General features: G+C 44.7%; 1 protein-coding gene across 2 annotated transcripts in view; it reads left to right on the plus strand.

Moving 5' to 3' along the window:
- The window catches only part of LOC129698888 (sperm-associated antigen 16 protein), a 705,663-nt gene that overhangs the window by 181,963 nt on the left and 499,340 nt on the right, over positions 1 to 24,360 (plus strand). For both annotated transcript variants that reach the window (XM_055638281.1, XM_055638282.1), the window contains exons 10-11: positions 1,501 to 1,631; positions 18,979 to 19,112. In XM_055638281.1, coding sequence (XP_055494256.1) covers positions 1,501 to 1,631; positions 18,979 to 19,112 — 265 coding nt within the window. The remainder of the gene's footprint in view (positions 1 to 1,500; positions 1,632 to 18,978; positions 19,113 to 24,360) is intronic.

Here is a 24,360-nt window from a genome sequence, read left to right on the forward strand (position 1 = left end):
ACTTTCATGGTCTTCCCACTGAAATTATTGGGATCTTGCAAGAACAGCAATGAAATTCACAACCTCCACGGTTTTAGTTAAGTACTAGACCAAGTGCAGACCCGTTGGGCTTGTTCCCCCAACGTGCGGTTGCGGGGGGAGGGGGGGAACACACTAACTACCCCACCCCCCGCTCACACACTAACTACCCCCCTTGTTAATAGGGGGGGGAGAGGGAGAGGACATTGAGGGGTGGGGGGGGGGAGGGGGGGGGAGAGGGCGGGGGGGGGGGGGGCGGGAGAGTGGGAGCTAGAGAGGGACGAGAGACAAAAAAGAGGGAGAGAGAGAGAGAGAGAGAGAGAGAGAGAGAGAGAGAGAGAGGGGGGGGAGAGGGACATATATACAGAGAGGGAGAGAGAGAGAGAGAGAGGGGGGGGAGAGAGAGAGAGTGAAAGGGGGAAAGATAGAGAGAGAGAGAGGAAGGGGAGAGAGAGGGGGGGTCGCAAGGTTTTTAATCAAAGGACTTGCAAGAGGCGCGACTGGCAGCATGTTGGGTTTTGCAGCGGGGAGAGAGGGAGGAGAGGGAAAGAGGATGGGAGAGAGGATGGGGAAGAGGGGGAAAGGGCAAACCTGAACCAAGTGAGTGGGCGGCTCTGACGGGGCGGACCTCAGGCGACGTGGAGGGCCTCGGCAGCTCTCGCGTGACGATTCCCCGTGTCCCTGTGATCAACGGAGGAATTAAGCCATTCAGAATTCAGAAGCAAGCCGGTGACCGGCTGTAACTTGCTGTGACCTCCGGCGACCTCCTGATCTGCAGAGCATTTTGAGAACGGGGGTGGGGGTGGTGGGTGGGCGGGCGGATGTGGGAGGCCAGCTGCGGGAGGCGTGGCGCGAGCGTACTTGTGCTGGGCACGGGGCTTTAATCCACAACGGCGGGGGGGGGGGGGCGGCTCCTGGAGGCAGGTGGGCCTGGATTGGTCGGCATATGGGCATTGTGACGTCATCAGCTGGTCAGCGCCGTTTATATTTTAAAAATTGTTTTGTCATCAATTTTATTCAAAATCTGGGGAAATAATTGACCAAGGAGAGGATTTCTGAACACATAACACACACACACACCCACACCACACCACACACACCACACACACATAAATAACAATCCATTTCAGTACCACTACACCAGATTCCATCCTTGCCCCCTGAGTCCGAATTGGTAAAAACACTCATATTGCAACTTAACCAGGCTGCTCTAACATGAGGCACTTCTGTGATGTCTGCCTCTAAAGGAACAAGAAAATACACTTTGATGAATGCCATTTGCAAATAACACATTTTAATTAATTAAAATGAACAGAATAGAAATTTATATAGGTGACCGCTGCATTTCTGAAAAATTATCTGGATCACGATTTTATTTAATTTTTTTTGTGGATTTACAATTAGCACGTTGATTTTAAAATTGTAAGACACTTTCCAGGGAAATCTATATTTGAAGTTAATCACTATTCCCATTTCAAACAGGTTATAAGGGCCACAGAGAATGTAAAAAAGATGGTCCCAGCCAGCGAGCACTTGCTGAAGCCAGACAGCAAAGCTATCTTTCTGATTCCCCTACAGATTCAAGAAAGCACTTGCTGAGCAAGCATCCAAAGGTGAACAAGGAAAAGCAGATTACTTTTGCTCAACTTCGTATACTTATAATCAATGTTGTTTTATGTATTTGTTAAATATTTTCCACATCGCAAGAACCAATGGGTTTAAATGGAAAAACCTCATGGTGTTACTAGTCACAATTATTCTGTTTAAGGATGATTATCCTGGAGGCCAAGCTTTTGGTCAGTATCTTATGACCAGAATAGAGTGTGTGTTTATGTGTGCTATAGGAATGGTAATTGTCTTGAATACTTGAAGAGCGTCTTTATTAGTAACCGAAGAATAAGTTGTTAAAATTAAACACAATAGTTAACTTATGAGTTCAGAAATCCACTCCTCTCTAGATTTCCTCAATTATTTCCCCAGATTTTGAATAAAATTGTTCACAAAGCATTAAAAATGTTTTAAACCAAACTGCTGCATCAGCCAAAGTGCCACCTCACAGATGTCCAATCACAATGGATCTAATTTACATATATGAGATCACAATGGGACAGGTGAGGGAGATTGGAACCTTCACGTGTTCCCACTAAAATTAAATTGCAGCATGACTCGGTGTCATGCAGCGGTTTTTGTCTCCCCTCTCTCTATCTCTCTCTCTCTCTCTCTCTCTCTCTCTCTCTCTCTCTCTCTCCCCTCTCTCTCTCTCTCTCTCTCTCTCTCCCTCTCTCTCTCTCTCTCTCTCTCTCTCTCTCTCTCCCCCTCTCTCTCTCTCTCTCCCTCTCTCTCCCTCTCTCTCTCTGCCCCTCTCTCTCTCTCTCTGCCCCTCTCTCTCTGCCCCTCTCTCTCTCTCTGCCCCTCTCTCTCTATCTACCTCTCTCTCTCTCTCTCTCTCTCTCCCTCTCTCTCTCTCTCTCTCTCTCTCTCTCTCTCTCTCATCTCTCTCTCTCTCTCCCCTCTCTCTCCCTCTCTCTCTCCCTCTCTCTCTCTCTCTCTGCCCCCCCCTCTCTCTCTCTGCCCATCTCTATGCACTCTGTCTCTCTGCCCACTCTGTCTACCCCTCTCCGCCCCTCTCTGCCCCCTCTGTCTCTGTCCTCTGCCTCTCTCTCTCTGCCCTCTGTCTCTGCCCTCTCTGTCTCTGCCCTTTGCCCTCTCTGTCTCTGCCCTTTGCCCTCTCTGTCTCTGACCTCTCTGTCTCTGACCTCTCTGTCTCTGACCTCTCTGTCTCCGACCTCTCTGTCTCCGCCCTCTCTGTCTCTGCCCCCTCTGTCTCCGCCCCCTCTGTCTCCGCCCCCTCTGTCTCCGCCCCCTCTGTCTCCACCCTCTCTGTCTCTGCCCTCTGTCTCCGCCCTCTCTGTCTCTGCCCTCTCTGCCCTCTGTCGTCTTTGTCTCTGTCCTCTCCCTCTAACTCCCCCCCCCCCCCCCCCCCCCACCCTCTCCCTCTCTAGCCGTGCTTGCGAGTTGGGGGCTATGCGTGAGTGGAGAGGGGGGGGGATGGGATAAAAGGAGCGAATGAATAATATTAATATATCAAGGAGGGTGGTTAGTTTGTGTGTGTGTGGGGGGTGGTTAGTGTGTGTGTGTGTGGGGGGGGGGGGGGGGTGGAATAAAATAGGAACACGGCATGGCACAAACAACTGGCACTTTACATCCGGAGGTTTCACATATCTTACATTTGTTCAACATAACCCAGCCGAGCACTGTCCGTCCCCGGGAAGACGCATTTGGTGCCATGATCATTATGGTTTGTAGGAAATAATTCCAATTTATATTCTCGATTTCCTTGGCAGAAGAAATTGAATGATAGTCAATTAAAATAACTTAGATAAGAATTAAAAATTTTGAACGTTTTCACAGGTAAGATATTATCTGTGGTTTATTTTTCCTCTGAGGCTACTTAACCTGCCACTAATTGCATCTGCAATTCCTTCCTACACTATTTCCTTTCATTTTGTTTTATTACATATTTAGCTTTAGGTTCCAGCATTTGTCAATTTTTATTTTGAAGTACCTTGTGAGATAAGCCCCCAATCTATTAAACTCATTTAATGCAAATTTCTTCAGCCTATTGCAATTGAACCACTGTATGAATTCTTGTCACTACTGCATCACCTTCATGGACAATATTTGTGTCATGTGATTTGCTTAAAATCTAAATGCTGCATATCCAATTGGGTTCTGATTAATGCTCTGTTTAATGAAGTCATTTATTCAGGTTTGGAATGCTTATACCTCCCATCCACCACATTGAAAGATAATATCCAACATTTCAATTGTGTCTTAGATTGCCCTCTGAATTTATGCACAATCCCTAAATCCTTTCAAGCTTCAATGGCTCTTCAGTACCATATTAAGAAATGGATGACCTCCCATACATTCAGGTGGAACTCCAATTGGAATAGTTATATTTATCCATTAATCATTTGCATTCCTTTGTAATTTACTGATATCCGCCTTACCTAGTTCCCAACCAATCAGTTTGAGAACCAATGACACTTAAATATTTGCAGTCTATTTAGTAAGAAGGGATGTGCTGAATGTCTTAGAGTTTCCTGAGAAAATCGGAAAAGGGAAAGATTAACTGGGCAGTATGTATTTCCTATACCCCAGTGCTTAATGGCATAGTGGGAAATATTATAATTTGGAAACCCTCTTTGGATATGGGCTTGAACTTCTTGCAGATCTCAAAGAACATGGATACCACTAATCGTCTGCTTTTGTACTCATCAGATGCCCCCTATTGACAATAAACATAAATATAAATTGTCTCACATTATATGCCAATATTATTCAAAAAGCAGTAACATACATTATAATACAGGTGCACAACCTTTTATCCGACAGCCTTGGGACCAGACACTTTTCGTAATTTGGAATTTGTCGGTCTTCGGAATGGAAATTTTTTAGCGTAGATTTTAATGGCTGGCTCGGTGGTAGGGTGCTCGGCTCATATCCGCAAGGTCGCGAGTTTGCGCCTTAATCCCGGCAGTTCCTCGGTCGCGAGTTTGAGTCTTCAATGTAGTTTTTTCTTGCAGAATAAATGTCTGTATGAAATGCAGTGTGTTGAATGAATTCCTGAATTTGTAAATGTGGACCGCAGCATTGAATCACCTCCCGCACTCATGTCACCCTAGCGGGGCTACATGCCCTAAGGCGACATTTTCACACTCTTATATCCGTGTGCAGTAGAGGCGCCAAACGTGAGCTTTGGTGTGCAGACGACATCCTGGAAAAAATGTCTGGTTTCTTCCAGGTAGGCGATATACCCTCCTGCGCAATATACCCTCCACTTCTCTTTTATGAAGGTGATTTAGTTCCCCTTTCTTCCAGGACCGACCCGAGGTTCCGCTGTCACCTCTGCGGGCCACCCTCGGTGAACGCTCACTCAACTTTGGCTTGGGATTCCTACTCTCCCGCGCAATGTACCCTCACCTTCTCTTTTATGAATGGGGATTTAGTTCCCCTTTCGTCGAGGACCGACCGGAGGTTCCGCTGTCACCTCTGCGGGCCGCCCTCGATGAACGTCCTGTCTCCCTGCCCCTGGGATAGCAGGGGGCGATCAAACAGCACAATACCCCTCTCTCCCTCCCCCCCCCCCCACCCCCAACTCCAGAGGAATCCGCTCCCTGATGGGCCGCTACGGCGACAAGTGGCAGTTCGCCCACAGCCCAAGCTGCGCGACCCCAAGAACAAGACGCACCTTACGCACCATCAGTTTCTGCCCCTCTGGAGTTGAAGCGGGGCTGGGCTGGAGATGCTGATCTGGGATCTCCGTGCTTGCAGTGGGCCTGGGGGTCGGTGTCCCGATGAGGGGGCACAGCTCGGGCTGTGGGCGAACTGCCACTTGTCGCCGTAGCGGCCCATCGGGGAGCGGCTTCTGGTGGTCCCGATGTCTCCCGCTAGTTTGCAGTTTTCCTCTGGAGTTGGAACGGGGCTGGGCTGCTGCTGGCTGTGGGCCTCTGGCATCTCCGTGCTTGCAGTGGGCCTGGGGGTCGGTGTCCCGGTGGTCCTGACGTCTCCGGTGACTGGCATTGCCGACGTGAAGACAGTGCAAAGCCCCCACGCCGGTGCAATGGGCGGGGAGCTGGAGAGGGGAGGGAAGGGGTCACACACATGGCCGGGAAGCAGAGGGGTGTAGGTGGGGTGAAACTGAAGGGAGCGACAATCTGCTGCTCCCTGCCCGCTGAGTTAAAAAGTTCCCACGCAAGACTCACGATACACTGTGTATCGTGAGTCTACCGTGGGAACTTTTTAACTCAGCGGGCAGACAGCAGCATATTGTCAATTATTAACCCTCCCGCGCAATATACCCTCACCTTCTCTTTTATGAATGGGGATTTAGTTCCCCTTTCTTCGAGGGCCGACCGGAGGTTCCGCTGTCACCTCTGCGGGCCGCCCTCCGTGAACGTTTTCAAGGACCTTTTTTCAAGGACTGAAAAAATGTCCGCTATTCGGAGGTTTTCGTTATTTGGATCTTCGGATAAAAGGTTGTGCACCTGTACATTAATGATCACAGTAACGATTAAACATCAAAAAGTTAATTTCAGCTAATGAACTATGCCCATTGATTGTATTGAAACCTTCAAACAGTGGTATGTTTTCAAATCATAAGATACTGTTATATTACAAAAAATGTTCCCTCATAGAATAATCTCACATTATGGCGCCACTTGTCACAAGTGGCTTGGTAACTGGCTACTTATATATACAGACAATGTCAAGTGTCACGATGTGTTTATGTATATTGATGAAAAATGCTGGAAACACGCAGCAGGTTGGACACACTTATGTAAAGATAAATAGAATGAATGCCATAGGTCTAACATTCAGTGGGTTATCGAAAAGGAAGGGGTAGGTTAGGGACCCACAATACCATTTATATCAATGAGACGATGGTGGAAAGGGTCAAGAACTTCAAATTCCTGGGCATGCATATTTCCGAAGATCTTTCCTGGTTCCAGCACACTGGTGATCTTTCCTGGTTCCAGCAATTATAAAGAAAGCACATCAGTGCCTCTACTTCCTGAGAAGATTACAGAGAGTTGGTATGTCAAAGAGGACTCTCTCAAACTTCTACAGGTGCACAGTAGAGAGCATGCTGACTGGTTGCATCGTAGCTTGGTTCGGCAACCTGAGCGTCCAGGAGCGGAAAAGAATGCAGAAAGTTGTGACCACTGCCCAGTCCATCATCGGCTCTGACTTCCCCACCATTGAAGGGATCTATTGCAGTCGTTGCCTCAAAATGTCTGCCAACATCATCAAGGACCCACACCATCCTGGCCCCACACTCATCTCGCCACCTGCATCAGGTAGAAAGTCTGAAATCTGGTACATCCAGGTTCAGGAACAGCTTCTTCCCCACAGCCTTCAGGCTATAGAACTCGCCATCAAACAAACTGAACTATAACAGCCTATTGCACTTTATCTGTTTATTTATGAGTATATATATGGTCTATGCTATATAGACACATTGAACTGTTCTATATTTATGCTTACAATATTCTGTTGTGCTGCAGCAAGCAAGAATTTCATTGTTCTATCTGGGACACATGACAATAAACTCACTTGACTTGACTTGAAAAGGTTGCGAACCAATATCTCATTGTTACATCTGAGCATCCCAGTAGTATTTGTTACTTCAGTGCTTCTTTCATAGTTCGCTTTGAACTCTTAAATGCACTGTTTGGTGCTAAATGATATGGTGAATCAAACTTGTGCCTAATGTAGATTTCTTCAAAAAATAATTCAAATGGAAATGAACAAAATTGAGGGCAATTGTTTGAGACATGAGAAAATTGAGTTGAGTTCTTAAGGACTTATTTTATCCCAATCCATTGAGTATTAAAAAGTTACCAATCATCTTCTCATAATTAATATTATCTCCTTGGAAAGGTCATATTGGCCATTCTAACTCGGTAAAGTGTCTTCACTGGTTTGGCTCTCCAATCTTGATGAAGTATATTCTTGCCCAATGGCTCTCGAAGATCACTATCTAATTTTAGCCGTTAAACAAAAGTTCGGATGGTGAATACTGTGGCTTCTGTTTGTTGGGAGTTGACAACTTACCCGTGAGACTTTGACTGACAACTGTATTAAATCCTTGAAAACATCAGCATTAACACCCTTGGACAACAATTCTATTGCCACTATTATTTGACGACAGGTTAGTAGTTATAGCGGAGTGAATTGGGCAGAGCTTCATCTAATAGTCATCAGCACCTGCCAAAGTATGGATAATGTGAACATCTTTGTGTGTGTCTTGTTCTGATAATGACATTATCTGACAGGTGCCAGTGTTCGGATTGGGTGTAATCATGATGTCTAGGCCCAGATTTTGACCAAAGCAAGTTCTTTCTTTCAACATCTTCTGTCTACTGTACTGTATGTACCAAAATTAATACCTGTACTATAGAGATATAACATGGAAACAGGCCCTTTGACTCATCAAGTTCACACTTGATCATTCATACTGGATCTATGTTATCCCACTTTGTCATCCACACCCTTCACAGTAAGGTCAATTTTACAGAAGCCAATTACTAACAAACTCACAAGTCTTTGAGTTTTAGGAGGAAATCAGGACATCTGGAGAAACCCACATGTCACACGGCGAATATACAAACTCCACACCGAGGCCACAATCAAACCTGGGTCTCTGGTTCTGTGAGACTGCAATTCTACTAGCTGTGCCACTTTGCCATTGCCAATTCTCTCTCTTTACTATTTGATCCAATGCATTTAGGTCCTGCTCAATGGAAAGGTGTTGTGGTTAATGCTATTTGACCTGATATCCACAAAGGATTTCCATTCCACATGATGTAGTGAAAAAGCCACAAGGTTATTATTCCCAATTAGATGATACCTCTTTCCATCAAATCCTCACTGGTACATTTAGACAACTGGTCATGAATATTTTGATTAGCAGGCTTGTAATTGTCTTGTAAAGTCAATGATCAATTCTATCCAGCAACATTTATTTCCTGAAGCCAATGTACTAAGAGATATATTTCTTGTTCCAGATCAACACCAGTCAAAAATATTCATGTTGAAGTAATTCAGTGCATTCTTTCATCCTCAATTGTAAACAATATTGTTGTATATCTAGCTTCTACTTGTGTAACTGATGACGATCCAACCTTGATCTTGATGATGAGTGAACCCTGCATAGTGTTTAATCAAACTTTGAAACAAATTTTAGAAAATCTGGACAACTGCTCTATTGGCAGAGATGTGGTGGCAGGCAATTTGTTTCATCTCACTCTGGGAAATATGTGTTGGGTGTCACCTTGCCAATGAACAGAATGTTCATAAAATATAGTCACACATGGTGCAATTTTATTTCTCCAGCGTGAATTCCCTGGATGTTTTGATTATGCTTGCCCAAGGCTGTCAATGCTGGTATTCTGTTTAACTCTCTTTGGTCTGCTGATTATTGTTTTGGTGGCTGCATGAAAGCAATGGAAATTACGAATGTTTAATGGCCCTTTTTCAAATAGAAATTTATGAGTCCAAGGCATTAATAGAATCTTTAACCCTTGTCATTCAATGAAAATATGACTGCTACATCCTGCACCATCAACATCCTGGGGATCACCATTGACTAGAATCTCAACTAGAGCAACCACAGGCATAGATATGGTGGCTATAAGTAGAGGTTGGATGCTGAGTGACTCATTTCCTGGCGCTCCAAGTCTTTCCACTATTTGCAAGTTCAGAGTGTGGATAGCTGCAGCAATGGCAACTCTCAAGAAACTCATGGCAGAGCAGCCCATTCAATTGGTACCCCATCAACCAACCTGTCATTAATTTCTTCCACCACTGGATGCTTAGCCTTCTCCACCAAGAAGGCCAAAGGCAATAAATGCACGAGAAGATCATCATCTGTGTTTTAGTTGCACACCATTGCTATCACAAATAAATGTCATTGGGGTCTTAATATTGGAGCTCCTTTGTCAATGATGCTGTAGGATTACATTCACCAGTGGCAATTGTTCAACAAGGCAATTCACCACCACCTTCCCAATGGCAATTAGCGATAAGTAACAAATGTTGCCCTTACTGATGATGTCCAGATGGGAGAAATTGGAGAAAAAAAAATAATGGCTATATGTGGATAATGAAATTGTTGTGTTTGACGGCTATAAAATAACTCAATATCGACATGTTCTACCGAGCCTGTAAGTGTGTTTATTTCAAGCCAAAATGGCTGCCTGACTAATTCCGAGAAAACAAACATATAAGGGCAGAGCCCTCTACAACATATTTTCCTCTCCTTGTAAATGAAGGCGATCATTTAAGTCCAGTTATCAAATCAAATATGTCCATATGAAATCAGTCCAAAGTTCTTTCAAATTTCATGTCCTCTATTAATAAATGGAAGTCCAGAATGTAAAACGTCCGGGTTTATAATGTTAACTGCTCAGTGAATATAACGGTTTATGGCTTCACAGCTGAAAATCTTGCAGATACTGAGGTCTCCTCTTCTGTCGCTGAGAGCGTCGAGCGGGATTTGGGTGCTGACCGCGATCGCTCTCTTGACTGGATATCGGGAAAGGAAAAGCGTCCAGTTCATCTTCTTCCTTTCTCTGTCTGCTTGCAATAAGACGCCTCGCGTTCCATCTGGTGTCATCTTAGAGGAGGTACGCGTTCTTGCCAAGTCTCCGTTTAATCTGTATCGGCTTTGAGAGAATGCTTACGAGCTTATGCTGTCTGTTTGGGCGGCTGATTCGTACCCAGTCGTCAACCTTGAACCGCGGCGCTCGTACTCTGTGTTTGGCATCACAGTACGTTTTCCCTTTCCCTGTCTTTGTGCTATCGTTTCTGCCCTTGATTTTGTGTGTGGATTTTGGCGCGATGGTGGGTGAAGAGCATTCATTTTCAATCGCAGGTTTTGCCCTATCATCACCTCTGCTGGCATTTTCCCAGTCAGCCTGTGTGGTGTAGGTCTGTATGACTCGAGGAGGATATGGATTGACTGTTCGAATGTTTTCCCCTCCGACATGCTCGCTTTTACGCTTTCTTTGATCACGTGATTGAATCGTTCAACCCGCCATTCGATTGGGGGTTGTATCGCGGCGTCCGTTGATGTTGAATGTCGTAGCTCGTGAGGAAGGTGGAGAACTGTTCAGATATGAACTGTGGGCCATTGTCTGTCGTTATAATCTCCGGCAGTCCCCACTTGGTGAACAGCTTTTTGAGAATTGCGATGATCGAGCTTGTCATGACTGAAGAAGAAGTTGCGATCTCAGGCCACTTGCTGTGGAGATCATGTTCCTCCACAAGTAGAAACCGCTGGCTTCTTGGTGCACATCTCCGAAGATGTTGACTTGCAAGTGCTTCCATGGTGTGTCCGGCCACGGGATTGGCTGAAGAGGGGCAGAACGGGGTTTTGTTGACTTCTCGCTAATTGTGCATGTTTCACAATATTTTACAAAATCTTCTACATGACGATCTATTGCTGGCCACCACACTGCCTTGTGACCGTTATTTAATCTCAACAATGCCCGGGTGTCCTTCGTGTGCCAGTTGTAACACGCGGTGTTGCAGTGATTTGGGTATAACCTCTCGAGTTCTGCGTGTGACACATATATCGTCAAACACAGCCAGTTTGTGGCATACCCGGTGGTTCAGAACCAAGTCGTTTGCTATCTCCTTGGATCAGTCTGTCTTGAGATACTGGCAGACGATTTGCAGTGTGCCATCAGCTGTCGACTCTGCTTTCAGCTCTTCCCGTATTACTAGATTCGCTGTCGCGTGTGAAATCACTGCGAGAACATAGTCGTTGATGTCACCTGAAGCATTGCTATCGCGTGGGCGTGCGGGTGCCATCGTTGGGACGTAACTGAGCATGTTAGCACTTGGTGATCCGTACGGAGAGTGAATGGTCTCCCGTATAGGTGTACATGCCAGTGTTCACACGCGTAGATGCACGCTAATGCTTCGCGTTCCCCGGTGGAGTACTTGGTTCGGTTGCAGTCAAGGGACGGGACGCGAATGTGATCGGTCGTTCGCTTCTATCGATGCACTGCAATAACACTACTACGATCGCGATACTGGAAGCGTCTGTTGTGACGTACGTTTTAGCACTTGGGTCGAAGGGCACGAGAACAGGCGGAGATGCTATTTTGTCTTTCAGCATGCTGAACATGATGTCCAGCTCACTTGTCCTTTCCCACTGTGTGTCTTTCCGTTGCAGCTTCTGTAGCGGTTCTGCGATCTGCACGTGCTGTGGCACAAACTTGCAGGAGAAGTTGGTGGTGCCCAGAAATGAAGCTAACTCTTTTGCGTTAGTAGGGGTGGGGAGCGCGTTGATGGCCTGGACATTGTGCAGAGTATGCTCAACTCCGGTCGCTGTCACTCTGTGCCTGAGAAAATCGATCTCAGATGCTGCAAATGTACTTTGTTGCGCGAGTCGAGCAAACACTGCATCCAGTCATCAATCATGTTCCTCCTTGTCCCTGCCATGGACGACAACAGTGGCGGCACTGTTGAACGGCTGTGGCTCGCCTGCAGTCCGTCTGTTTTTACTTTTTTGTGTTGTTTTTTTTGTCTTGTTTAGTTAAATTTTTGGTTATTAGTTTGTGTTATGTGTGGGGGGGAGGGGCTGAAACAGGGCTTTCTGTCTCTCCATTCGGAGGAATGCGATTTTTTCTTGTCGTATCCCTCTTCTCTGCCTCCGTCTGCGCTGAGGCCTAATGGCGGAGCTGGCGGCCTCCAACCTGCGACCAACCTCGAGGCTCCGGAGGTAGAGCCAGCCAGGACTCACCAATGTGAGGCTGGCCGTCTTCAAGCTGTGGCGGCGTTAGGGCAGCGGCATGACTAGGCGCTCCGGTGAGGGCGGCCCGGCTCGGGGCTGAGACGCTCCAGTGGCAGCGGCACAACTCGAAGGCTGGGACGGCGCTCCCATGAGGGCGGCCCGACTCGGGGCTGGAACGGCGCTCCGGCGGCTGTGGCGGCCCAGCTCGGGACTGGAACGGCGCTCCCGTGAGGTCGGCCCGACTCGGGGCTGTGAACGGCGCTCCTGTGAGGGCGGCCCGGCTTGGGGCTGAGACGGCGCTCCCATGAGGGCGTGAGGGGCCCGGCGCGGGGCGCAGACGGTGCTCCGGTGGCTGAGGCAGCGTTCTGGCGGTGGTGACCTGAATCTGGGGCTCGGCCGCGGGCCAGTAGGCGACATCGTCGGAGCTCGCAGGTCACAGGCTAGTGCCTGTTTTCTGGAGCTCCTGCGGCAACAGCTGCGTCCACTGGACTGGAGGGCGGCAGCTTCAACCACCCCGGGCCGCGGAGCTTGAACCGGCCCGTTCATGCAGCTCGGTGAGCCGCGGGACAGATTTACTATCGCCCGGTGGGGTATCGCCTCAGCGCAGAGGGAGAAGAGGAGGGAAGAGACAGTAACCCTAAGATTTTTGCGTCCATCACAGTGAGGAGGTGCCTGGTGAACTCACTGTGGTGGATGTTAATTTGTGTTTATAGTGTGTTTTGTTGTTTATTATTACATGTATGGCTGCAGGCAACGACATTTCGTTCAGAACAAAAGGTACTGAAATGCTCCTTCATGTGTGATGAATGCTATCAAATGCAGACTGCCTTCTGCTAGTGGAACCTGGGTAGCTTTGGCGCATGTCTAGTTTTGTGAACACTGTTGAACCGTGGAACAACGCAGATAGCTCTTGTATTGTTGGCAGAGGATATTTGTTCGGAATGATGGCTTTGTTGACCGATTTGAGATTGATGCAAAGTCTGAGTTCGCCGTTCTTGTGTCGTGCGATGACAAGATTCGATATCCAAGGGGATGAATCGATGCGTTCAATGATACCATCATTTTCGAGTCGCTTCAGTTCAGTTGAGAATTCCGAGTGAATGGAAAACGGTAGACGCGTTGTGAAACAGGTGGGACTGATGTGTCTACACTAGTTGCGTGGCAGTACCCTTTAACTACCCCAAAACTCAAAAAAAGGGAAGGATACTCATGCCCATAGTCCGCATCGCTGATCACATTGATGCTCATGCCGGTGAGTCCTGAAGGTTGAAACCTAGTTGATCAAGCAAATTGACTCCCATCAGACTCTTTCCTTCTGTGGTGTAGAATGTGAAGCGATCGAGCTTGACTCCTTTGCAGCAAACAGGAACTGTCACTAAGGAAGAACAGTTTAGAGGAGAAGCTGCCAGTGACCATCTACCGCTCCACCATCGAGAGTGTGCTGGCATATTGTATCACGGTGTGGTATGCCGGCTGCTCAGCAACAGACAGGAGAGCACTGCAGAGAGTGATCAAAACTGCCCAGAAAATCATCGGCTGCCCTCTACCTTCCCTGGAAGACATCTCCAGCTCTCGGTGCCTCTCTAGAGCCAGGAAAATAATCAAAGAACCCTCCCATCCTGGACAGTTCCCGTTCAACCTCCTGCCCTCTGGTAGACGGTACAGGTGCATCAAAAGCTGGACAAACAGACTCAAGACCAGTTTCTTTCCCTGGGCCATTAGAACTCTAAATTCCTCAAATATCCAGCTAACATGAGAATGCTGTCATTCATTCCACTACAACACAGGCCACTCAGCTTATATTATTCTTTAAAAAAAAATATTTTAAAGTATTTATTAAATTTTAAGTGTGATATTCTCCCTAGGTGTAATGTGCAATGTTCTACCTAGGTGTGATAATTATAATTTATCTACTTTTTAAGCAGTTAAAAAACGTATTGAATTTATTGGATGTGTTTTCGTCTTGTTTGGACTTTTTGGTTGCACTGATCAGTAGTAGCTTTCCTAATTTTGTTGTATTTCTAAGTACAATGACAATAAAGGCTTATTATTATTATTATTATTATTATTATTATTATTATTATTATTACTGTTTCTGAATGCCCTGTACTGGTGCTGTGTTCTTCTGATGAGATGAATGACCAGATGCTCCCTCAGTGCTTGCCATCGAATGTTGTTTGAGCACCTTGGCATCATGTATCGCACTTTCGATTTGCACGGCTAATTCTTGTGCCTTTTTGAGTTTGAGATCATCATCCCCCATTAGAAGGCGCTCTCTGATCCGCGGGATAGAAGTCTTTTCTATCAGCTGGTCTCTCACCAACTGTCAGTGCTCCAAAATTGCACTTTGCAGCTAGTTCTATCAATGAAGAAACAAATTGCTTCACTGGTTTGCCATGTCCCTGTGAATGTTGATGAAAAACGATATCTCTCTATCATCACACTTGTCTTTGGGCCAAAATATTTGCCAAGTGCAGTAACAGCATCACTGTACTTACTCGTTGCAGCACTGTCAAACTGCGCAACTTTCCGCTGTTCCTCCATTCCGAGGTAATGCAGCAGGATCGCTCGGCGGTGATCAGTCGATATGGCCTCTCCGTCCAGGCCGCTTGCGATCAAGTATGTGGTGAAACTTACGAAACATCATGTCCATGGTACAGGAGGCGCTCCTGGACTTCCAAGAATGGAGATGGGGCAGCAAGAGTTAAACTAGCCATCCTCGTCGCCAGAGGTTGTGTTTGACAACTAATAACTCAATATCGACTCATGTTGTATCGAGCCAGTAAAGGGCCTGTCTCACTTGGCTGTCATTTGTGCACCATTTACACGACCTGGTAGTATGTGGGTCGCGTTTGGGTTGCGCGGGACAGGCGCATGGAGTGGCGTGGAGGAGTGTGGAGTTTTGCGCGGTATCGCGCAGCGCTCCAGGATTTCGTTCTGCATGAACTCCTCGCACGCCACTGGCGTGTCGCCTAAATGACGGCCAAGTGGGATATCCTGGCGCGGCACAATGTCTCACCTCCAACAGCAGCAGAAGCAGGCAAGCAATCGCCGAGCTCGGCCTGGGGCTCACAGCCATTGCGGATCCGGGTCTCCCCCCACTCCTACTCCCCGAGAGGGGCCATGGATAATTGGAGATAGACACAAAATGCAGGAGTAACTCAGTGGGACCGGCAGCATCTCTGGAGAGAAGCAATGGGTGACATTTTCGTGTCGAGACCCTTCTTCAGACTGAAGAAGAGTCTTGATCCGAAACATCATCCATTCCTTCTCTCCAGAGATGCTGCCGGTCCCGCGGAGTTCCTCCTGCATTTTGTGTCTATCTTCAAATGACGTCACGCACTCCAGACGGCAGAGCCCTCTAGTGGTGACTGTAAGGACAGTCTTCCATAGATACAACAGGAATCACATTATTTTATTCTGTATCCAGTATCCCACTGAGGTTTTATGGTGTTTTATCAAATGCTGATTTCAAACTGTACCTTTTTTCCACCCAGTTCAACTATCATTAGGCTGAATGCTTAGGGAAAGTGGGCAACTAAGCACTTGATTCATGGAACTTGTTGGAAACTTGGCCATGGATACTGAGAAGTCGGAATGTGGGGGCTCTGATTGAACAATTGCATGGAATTCACAAATAATTCTGCTGCATAGCTAGATTCTGCAGAGCAAACTTGAGAAACGGCAGTTTTGTGGCTGCTATGTTTTGACTTGGCAGGAAGACCAACAAATTAATGCATTGATGGTGATAATCTTTAATTTTCATTCAAACGTTTAGCTATTAATATCTGTATTTGCAGTAAGGCCAGTTTGTTCCCATTTTTTTGCTTCTTGGGTCATATTAATCGCTGTACTTGCTCTTGTGCAGTCATGCTCTGTGAACAAGTCATTGGTGAGATCCTACTTGGAATACTGTGTGCTGTTCTGGTCACCTAACTATTGGAACATTAAGTTGGAAATGATGCAGAAAAGATTCAGCAAGATGCTCCTGGACTTACAGGCTTGAGTTAAAGGGAGAGGTTTGTTGGATAGGCTGGGATTTTTTTTCTTTCAGAGTCTGAGGGTGACCTTGTTGAGGTGTACACGATCATGAGGGGAATGGATAAAGTGGACGCTCAGTCTTTTTCCAAGGGTAGAGGATTCTAAAACTGAAGGGCATAAGTTTAAGATGAAAGAGGAAAGATTAAAGTGGAACCTCTGAGGCAATTTTTTCACTCTTGAGTGTAGTCTGTATCTGGAATGAGCTGTCAGAAAAAGCTATAGATGATAAAATTGCACCTTTCAAATTACATTTTGCTAGTTATAAGGATAGGAAGGGATTATAGGATTGTGGGCAAATGCAGAAAATGGGATTTGCTCAGAATGGCAACTTGATTGGCATGGACAGGTGGACTGATCAGTCTGTTTCCATTCTGCATAGCTCTCACTCTTTGAACATGTCATGGCAAAAGAGTCCAGCTGATATCTCCGAAATTATGCAGGGCACAACTATTTGTGATGCTTCAGAAAGTCCATGAAAGGACTTTCAGAAAGCATTTGATAAGGTCCCACATAGGAGATTAGTGGGTAAAATTAGGGCACATGGTTTTGGGGGTGGAGTGCTGACATGGATAGAAAATTGGTTGGCAGACAGGAAACAAAAAGTAGGGATTAACGGGTCCCTTTCAGAATGGCAGGCAGTGACAAGTGGGGTACCGCAAGGCTTGGTGCTGGGACCGCAGCTATTTACAGTATACATCAATGGTTTGGATGAAGGGATTCAAAGTAACATTAGCAAATTTGCAGATGACACAAAGCTGGGTGGCAGTGTGATCTGTGAGGAGGATGCTATGAGAATGCAGGGTGACTTGGACTGGTTGGGGGAGTGGGCGGATGCGTGGCAGATGATGGCAGGTTATCCACTTTGGTAGCAAAAACATGAAGGCAGATTACACGGTGCTGCAGGAAGGCTGTCAGCATTCACAAAGAACCCTCACACACTTGTAATGGACTGTTCGAACTACTTCCTTCCGGCAGATGTTACAAGGCCTTCTACGCCCGCACCTCAAGACTCAGGAACAGCTTCATCCCCAGAGCTATAGCTGCTCTGAACCGGCCCTGCTGAGTGCCCCCCACCCCCACGGACTGTCTCCCTCGGATGGTCACGTCGCACAGACACATCTGCACTTTAGTCTGTTTTGACTATCTTACTGTTGTAATGTTTTTTGTACAAACCATGTTCTCGGGGTATTAAAACCTAAATTTTAGTAGTTACTTAAGTTATGACGTCGGATGGAAGCTGCATACCCAAATCTCGTTGAACTTATGTGCAATGACAATAAAATATATTATTATTATTATTATTATTATTATTATTATTATTATTATTACTATCTAAATGGCGTCAAGTTGGGAAAAGGGGAAGTACAGTGGGATCTGGGCGTCCTTGTTCATCAGTCTATGAAAGTAAGCATGCAGGTACAGCAGGCAGTGAAGAAAGCGAATGGCACATTGGCCTTTATAAAAAGAGGAGTCGAGTATAGGAGCAAAGAGTTTCTTCTAGAGTTGTACAGAGCCTTAGTGAGACCAAACCTGGAGTATTGTGTGCAGTTTTGGTCCCCTAATTTGAGGAGGGACATTCTTGCTATTGAGGGAGTGCAGCGTAGGTTTACAAGGTTAATTCCCGGGATGGCGGGACTGTCATATGCATAGAGAATGAAGCAGCTGGGCTTGTACACTCTGGAGTTTAGAAGGATGAGAGGATATCTTATTGAAACATATAAGATTGTTAAGGGTTTGGTCAAGCTGGAGGCTGGAAACATGTTCCCGATGTTGGGGGAGTCCAGAACCAGGGGCTACAGTTTAAGAATAAGGGGTAAGCCAATTAGAACGGAGACGAGGAAACAGTTTTTCTCACAGAGAGTCGTGAGTGTGTGGAATTCTCTGCCTCAGAGGGCGGTGGAGACAAGTTCTCTGGATGCTTTCAAGAGCGAGCTGGATAGGGCTCTTAAAGATAGCGGAGTCAGGGGATATGGGGAAAAGGCAGGAACGTGGTACTGATTCGGGATGATCAGCCATGATCACATTGAATGGTGGTGCTGGCTCGAAGGGCCGAATGGCCTACTCCTGCACCTATTGTCTATTGTCTATATTCATGAAAAACAAAAGTGTGGCCGTTAGCTGCTGCTTTTGTTGCATTAATATTGATCGACCTGTAAAGATGGAAGAGGCAAGGGATTAGTTTATCTCCAAGCTGTCCCAAGTTTTAATGCAGAGTATGTGAGAGAATGAGTTCAATACAATGGGTTTTATCTGGTGGAGTTAAGAGCATCATATCGTTCTTCTGAGCATCATGGAAGCTCCTTTTTTGGATCAATCTAAGTTAAAGTGCTAAATATAACCATGATTACGAGTATGATTATTGGATCTATTGTTAGCAATGTGCTTCTAATAAATCACAAATTAAACTGATAGTGTATATAATTGATAATTGTGAGAATATTTTGGTGATATAACATTTATTAAAATATATGTATATTGGTAACTCTAGTAAATGATAATTTTAGTCATGTTTGATGTACTGGTACCAGACTACTGTTCTGAATATTTTTAACACTATATGTTGGCCTTTAATGATGCAGTTAGTAAAATATTTATTTTTGTACTGATAGGATTCTGACTTTCCAATTGACACAAGAGTGAACCCTTACCTTGCTCAGATGAAAGGTACTCCCAGTAACTTGCTTAGATCAGGTGGATGTAAAATGACAAAGACTCTCAAAGTTCATGAGCTGGCAGTGAGCTGGTAAGCAAATGTTTTATCTATATTGTAATTCTCACAAAATTGTTGTGTCACCAGCATTCAATTGAAACTGTAGCATAATTAGGGACAGTGATTATTACATTGGAGCAAAGCAAATGGATTTTCAGGTTTAAGCCCCATGGGAAAGCTACATTATCAATTCAAGTTCAGCAATACTAGATGACAGGAAATTGGCTCACATCTCCATTGGTTATCTGGCAGTCAGAATATTTTTGGTGTGGCAGCTGTAGCATCTGCTTGGAGAAATGGAATAGAGGATTGGTCATTAGCATTCTCTGTAAGGTTTGATATCAGAGACTCAGGACATCACTAACAATGCTCGTGTAATTTTGCATAAATAATGATTATATAATGTCTGCTTTCAGTTTTGCAGAGATCAAGATTTTAAATGTAATATTCATATTCTAGTGAATTGTGTTGCCTTGAGCAACACAGAACTACTATCGTATTTCTAGTTATAAGTAATTAGATAGTTTGTAATATTACAGATATGTAGCATATTATAACCATCATTTAGAATGTTTTCAGAAAATTACAGCTGACTATTTTAGAAGACCAAGTCAGTGAAACTATTGGAAATAAACTGTGATCTTTTGATTGCATCGCAGTAACAATGTATACCAATCTTCAAAACACTGGATTTGTGCAATATATATCTTGAATTCATTAAAAAAAATGTTTTTCCTAGTTGACATTCTTGTGCATTTGAAATTGCATTTTGAAATCTATTTGATGACCTTAATCGTAAGTTGATAACAGCAGATTGTTCATTGCCTCAAATTAAACATTTCTGGCATTTATTACAAAGTGTGACAAAATGACAGGGCAGAAATATGTTAGTGACCAAGGTTTGTGTCACTGTTCATGCGCTACAGACACTTCAAACCCACCTTCTTCCTTACAACTTACCGACTTCATTTGTTTTCTGTGATTATTGATCTAGGATGGCTTTTACCTCGTAAATGCCAATTTGAATTCTACTTTTTTAATCTAATTGTGATGCAAAGCTTATGTACTCATTAAGAAATGATTAAGAAAACTTGGAGAAAACTTAATACTCTTTAAATAATAATGCTCGATAATATAAGAGCAAAGCACGCACCTGCTAAACATAAGTCTGAAACATTTGCATTAACATTCAGCCGGAAGGATCAAGTGGATGATCCATCTCCTGTGATCCCTGTCATTGCTACTAAAGGAAATATGATAAATGATAATCCATCTATGGTACACACATCCCAGAAGTGAATAAAATTAAAAAGGAACCCACATTTATTTCACCACCCCCAATTTAGGGCCTCTGATTTAGCAGTCAATGTCATAAATCATGAATATAGGGTCATAGAATCATACGGCATGGAAATAGGCCATTCAACTCAACTTATCCATGCCGATCAGTGGCAAACTTCGATTTTCATTCAATTTCACAACACTTGGAACTGTACTCTATGCTGAGGCAATTTAAGTCATCACTCTCTTAAGCAATATGTTCCAAATGCCCATCATTCTCTGGGAGAAGAAGGTCCCTCTTGTGTCCCCTCTGAATATCTTTTCCTTGCATTAAATCTGTATTTTCTAGTTTTATTGACCTCTGGTATAGGAAAGCATTTCATGCAGTCTACCTTATTTACACCCCTCATAATTTTAAACGCTGTAATCTTCTCTCCAGGAAGAAAAAAAATAGCTTCTCCAGTCTCGCCTCACAACTGAATAGTTTTATCCCAGACAACATCCCACTGGATCTCTACCTTCTGCAGCACTATCTCATCTTTCCTAAAGCATGGTAATCAGACCTGAACTTTCTTTCAGCGATTCCAAGTTTTATTACCTGTACAGACATGACAGTAGAATTACTAAAATCTAATCTCATGCCAATATGAATACCACCCAATAAACATTAAATCTACATTTATACAATCCATCAAGAATAAGAACATATATATATATAGCCATTCACAATTGCATATTCTTTAGTGCTTTTCTATGGATGCCTTTCACTGAATACATAACCTACGCTTTCAAGTAATTTCAGTAGCAGGCTGTTGATTTATAGTGAAAGAAGCTATGGATATTTATGAGGGATTACCAATTGTAGCCCTAGGTTCAGAATTCAGCTTCAGGCTACACTTTACACGTCACCATTTACTTAGACCATCTTTTGGAAGTCCCAGTGATCTCTTAGAGGGCTGATTTAAAGACTGTTGTGATGCCCTAAAATGCTTTTTGTATATTATCATCTACAAAAGCTGCCGTGTGAATTTACAAGTGGGCAAGGTGATCTAGCACCCCAGCCTTAATCAGCCTTCGTAAATCTCAGGATCTGATCTCACGAGTAGGAAATTGTCATCTGAGCTATCCTTTTCCCTGAATGGATTCTGGACAAATATGCACTGTTTTTTAATTACTTCTTCATTGATAAATTATTTGGAGTACACTTTAAGTACCGTAACTTTGTTTAAATTGTATACAAAGAATACTGGAATATAACAGACATATTGCGGTTATCTATATAAACCTAGAAAATTTTGAATCATGCAGTGACAAGCTTAAGTATCTATTTGCTTCATGTAGTTTAATTGTCTGACTTATTGTTGCAAGCACCAATTTCAAGTCAATAACAAACAAAACAGAGTGGTAAAGAGCAGCCCTTGGGAATAAGAAATCTTTGCAATGTTTGTTTCATTAAAATGAAAATTGAAGGAAAAAATGTCATTCTCCTGGTTTCTATCATATCCTGTGTCTAGATCTGCTCTACTTATATGTCAACCAATACTAACACACACATGCTATACACCACTATTATCTATAATCCAGTCCGCATTTTCACCTTACCAGCACCATTCATACTAACGGCTCCTGACACAAGTTGCCAGTCGTGATGCAGACACGGTAATGCCAGCATGCTGTGTAACTTTATTATATGCCAATAAACCTATTGGATCTTTACTTTGAGTATGTGTCTGTTGCTCTGCATGGTGTCAGAAGTTGGAGACCAGAAGTTTCTGTGAATGCCCTTTGGCATCAACTCCACTAGTGAAGTTTTCCAGCGCACGATGGAACAGCTGTTTGCAGGTTACCCTAGTGCCATTATTGTCGATGATATCCTCGTTGCTGGCCGGGATATATCAGAGCACGATACCAATTTAAAGAAAGTACTGGATCGTGCGAAGGACATCAATCTCAAGCTCAACCCCCTAAAGTGCAGATTTTGTGTCAAGGAAGTGAAGTATGTGGGACATGTTTTTACTAGTGATGGACTCAAACCAGATCTTTCCAAGACCATTGCTATCAACGAACTGCCGGTTCCCACGGACGTAACGAGTCTACAGAGATTCCTGGGCATGGTGAACTACCTGGGTAAGTTCATTCCGAACTTCAGCGAAGTCAGCCCCACTGCATCAGCTCGCACACAAGGACTCAACCTGGTCCTGGTATACACAGCACCTGAGAGCGTTTGACACCCTAAAACAGCTGTCCTGTGCCCCGACTCTGGCTTACTTCGATGTAAAGCTGCCTGTAACATTGACCTGCGATGCCTCCCAGTACGGATTGGGTGCTGCCTGACTTCAGGGTACCAGTGAGTATGACAGCTGACCTGTTGCATATGTCTCTCACACAATGTCCGACATTGAACAACGCTGTGCTCAAATAGAGAAGGAACTACAGGCATTGGTTTTCGCCTGTGAGAAATTTATTTTTGGAAAGACTGTGACTGTTGAAACAGACCACCAGTCCCTAATCAGCACCTTGAACAAGCCGATCCATGCCGCTCCTGCCCAACTGCAGCGGATGATGATGCAGCTTCATAGGTACGATATTAAACTTGTTTACAAACCAAGCAAAGACATGCACCTAGCCGACTCTATCCAGAGCCCCGCGCAAGACCTGCGAGCAACAACTGTCAGACAATGACACCTACATTGTGATGATGGTGTCCTACCTTCCCACTGAATGACGGGACGACTTGGCTGCGCAGACAGCATCCGATGACACCCTACAGTCCCTGTCCTCGATCATCCGGCATGGCTGGCCGGATAAGAAACACAGGGTACCAGTTGCTATTCGCCCATACTTCCCGGTCCGCGACGAGCTTGTGCTCCAGGATGGTGTGATTGTCATGGGACACAAGGCGGTCATTCCAACTGCCTTATGGGACAAATACTTTGACTGTCCATAGGGGACAACCCAGCCGAGGCAACCATTCTTTGAGCTAAGAACTTGTTTTTCTGGCCCCGTATGACCAAGTTCATACGGGAAGAAGGTGGAAGCTTGCGCGATCTGCAACAGCCTGGTGTCCCATCAACCCAAGCAGCCGCTGCTTTCTCACCCAGTTCCTGCCTTGCCATGGTCCACAGTGGCAACTGACATTTTCGAGTGGCATGGTAAGCAATACCTGGTTCTTGTTGACTCGTTCTCGGGCTGGTTTGAGATTGACCTGCTTCCCAGCCCCACTTCAGCGGTAGTGGTTTAAAAGCTAGTGTGCCAATTTTCGGGGCGCCCTCGAAACTCCTGTCTGAAAACGGAAGCCAATTCACCAGCCAGTGTTTCAAGAATTTTGCCCAACGATGGGACTTTCATCACATTACCAACAGTCCTGAGTTGCCTCAATTGAACGGGCTGGCCGAGCGGGCGGTCCGGAGTGCCAAACAGGTGATGGAAAGGTCACATTTGGCAAAAATGTGATCTGGACTTGCTCAACTTAAGAAACATTTCTGGACAGATATTTTTAGAATAATTTCTGAAGTTGTTAACACCCAATTGGATCCCGACTCAAAACTAATAATATTAGGAATATCAGAACAAAGCCTAAAACTTACAACAAGCCAAATAAACTTCCTTGATTATAGTATAATAACTGAAAAAATTAATATTAAAATTTTGGAAAGTCCAACAACCCCCACAATTAAAATGTGGATTATGGAGATGTCAGAGACCTTGCATTTGGAAAGAACTAGACTTGTCTTAATTGACAAACAAGAATTATTTGCTAGAATATGGTCTCCATTTATTGACTTTTTGAAAGGGTAAATTGGTCCGGCACGGAGTTCTGACTGAAGCTTGAACCCAGGATTAGATGAATAGTTATGTTTTATAATCCATGGACCTATCTCCAAAGTTGTATTATTGGTAAATTATTCTATTCTTTTATATTGTGTTTTTTTTCTTCTTCTCTCTCCCTATCTATAAAAAACCCAAATAGAAGCAGAGTTAATATACAATTGATAAATGA

The sequence above is a fragment of the Leucoraja erinacea genome, chromosome 7 (assembly GCF_028641065.1).
Source record: "Leucoraja erinacea ecotype New England chromosome 7, Leri_hhj_1, whole genome shotgun sequence".
Taxonomy (NCBI): domain Eukaryota; kingdom Metazoa; phylum Chordata; class Chondrichthyes; order Rajiformes; family Rajidae; genus Leucoraja; species Leucoraja erinaceus.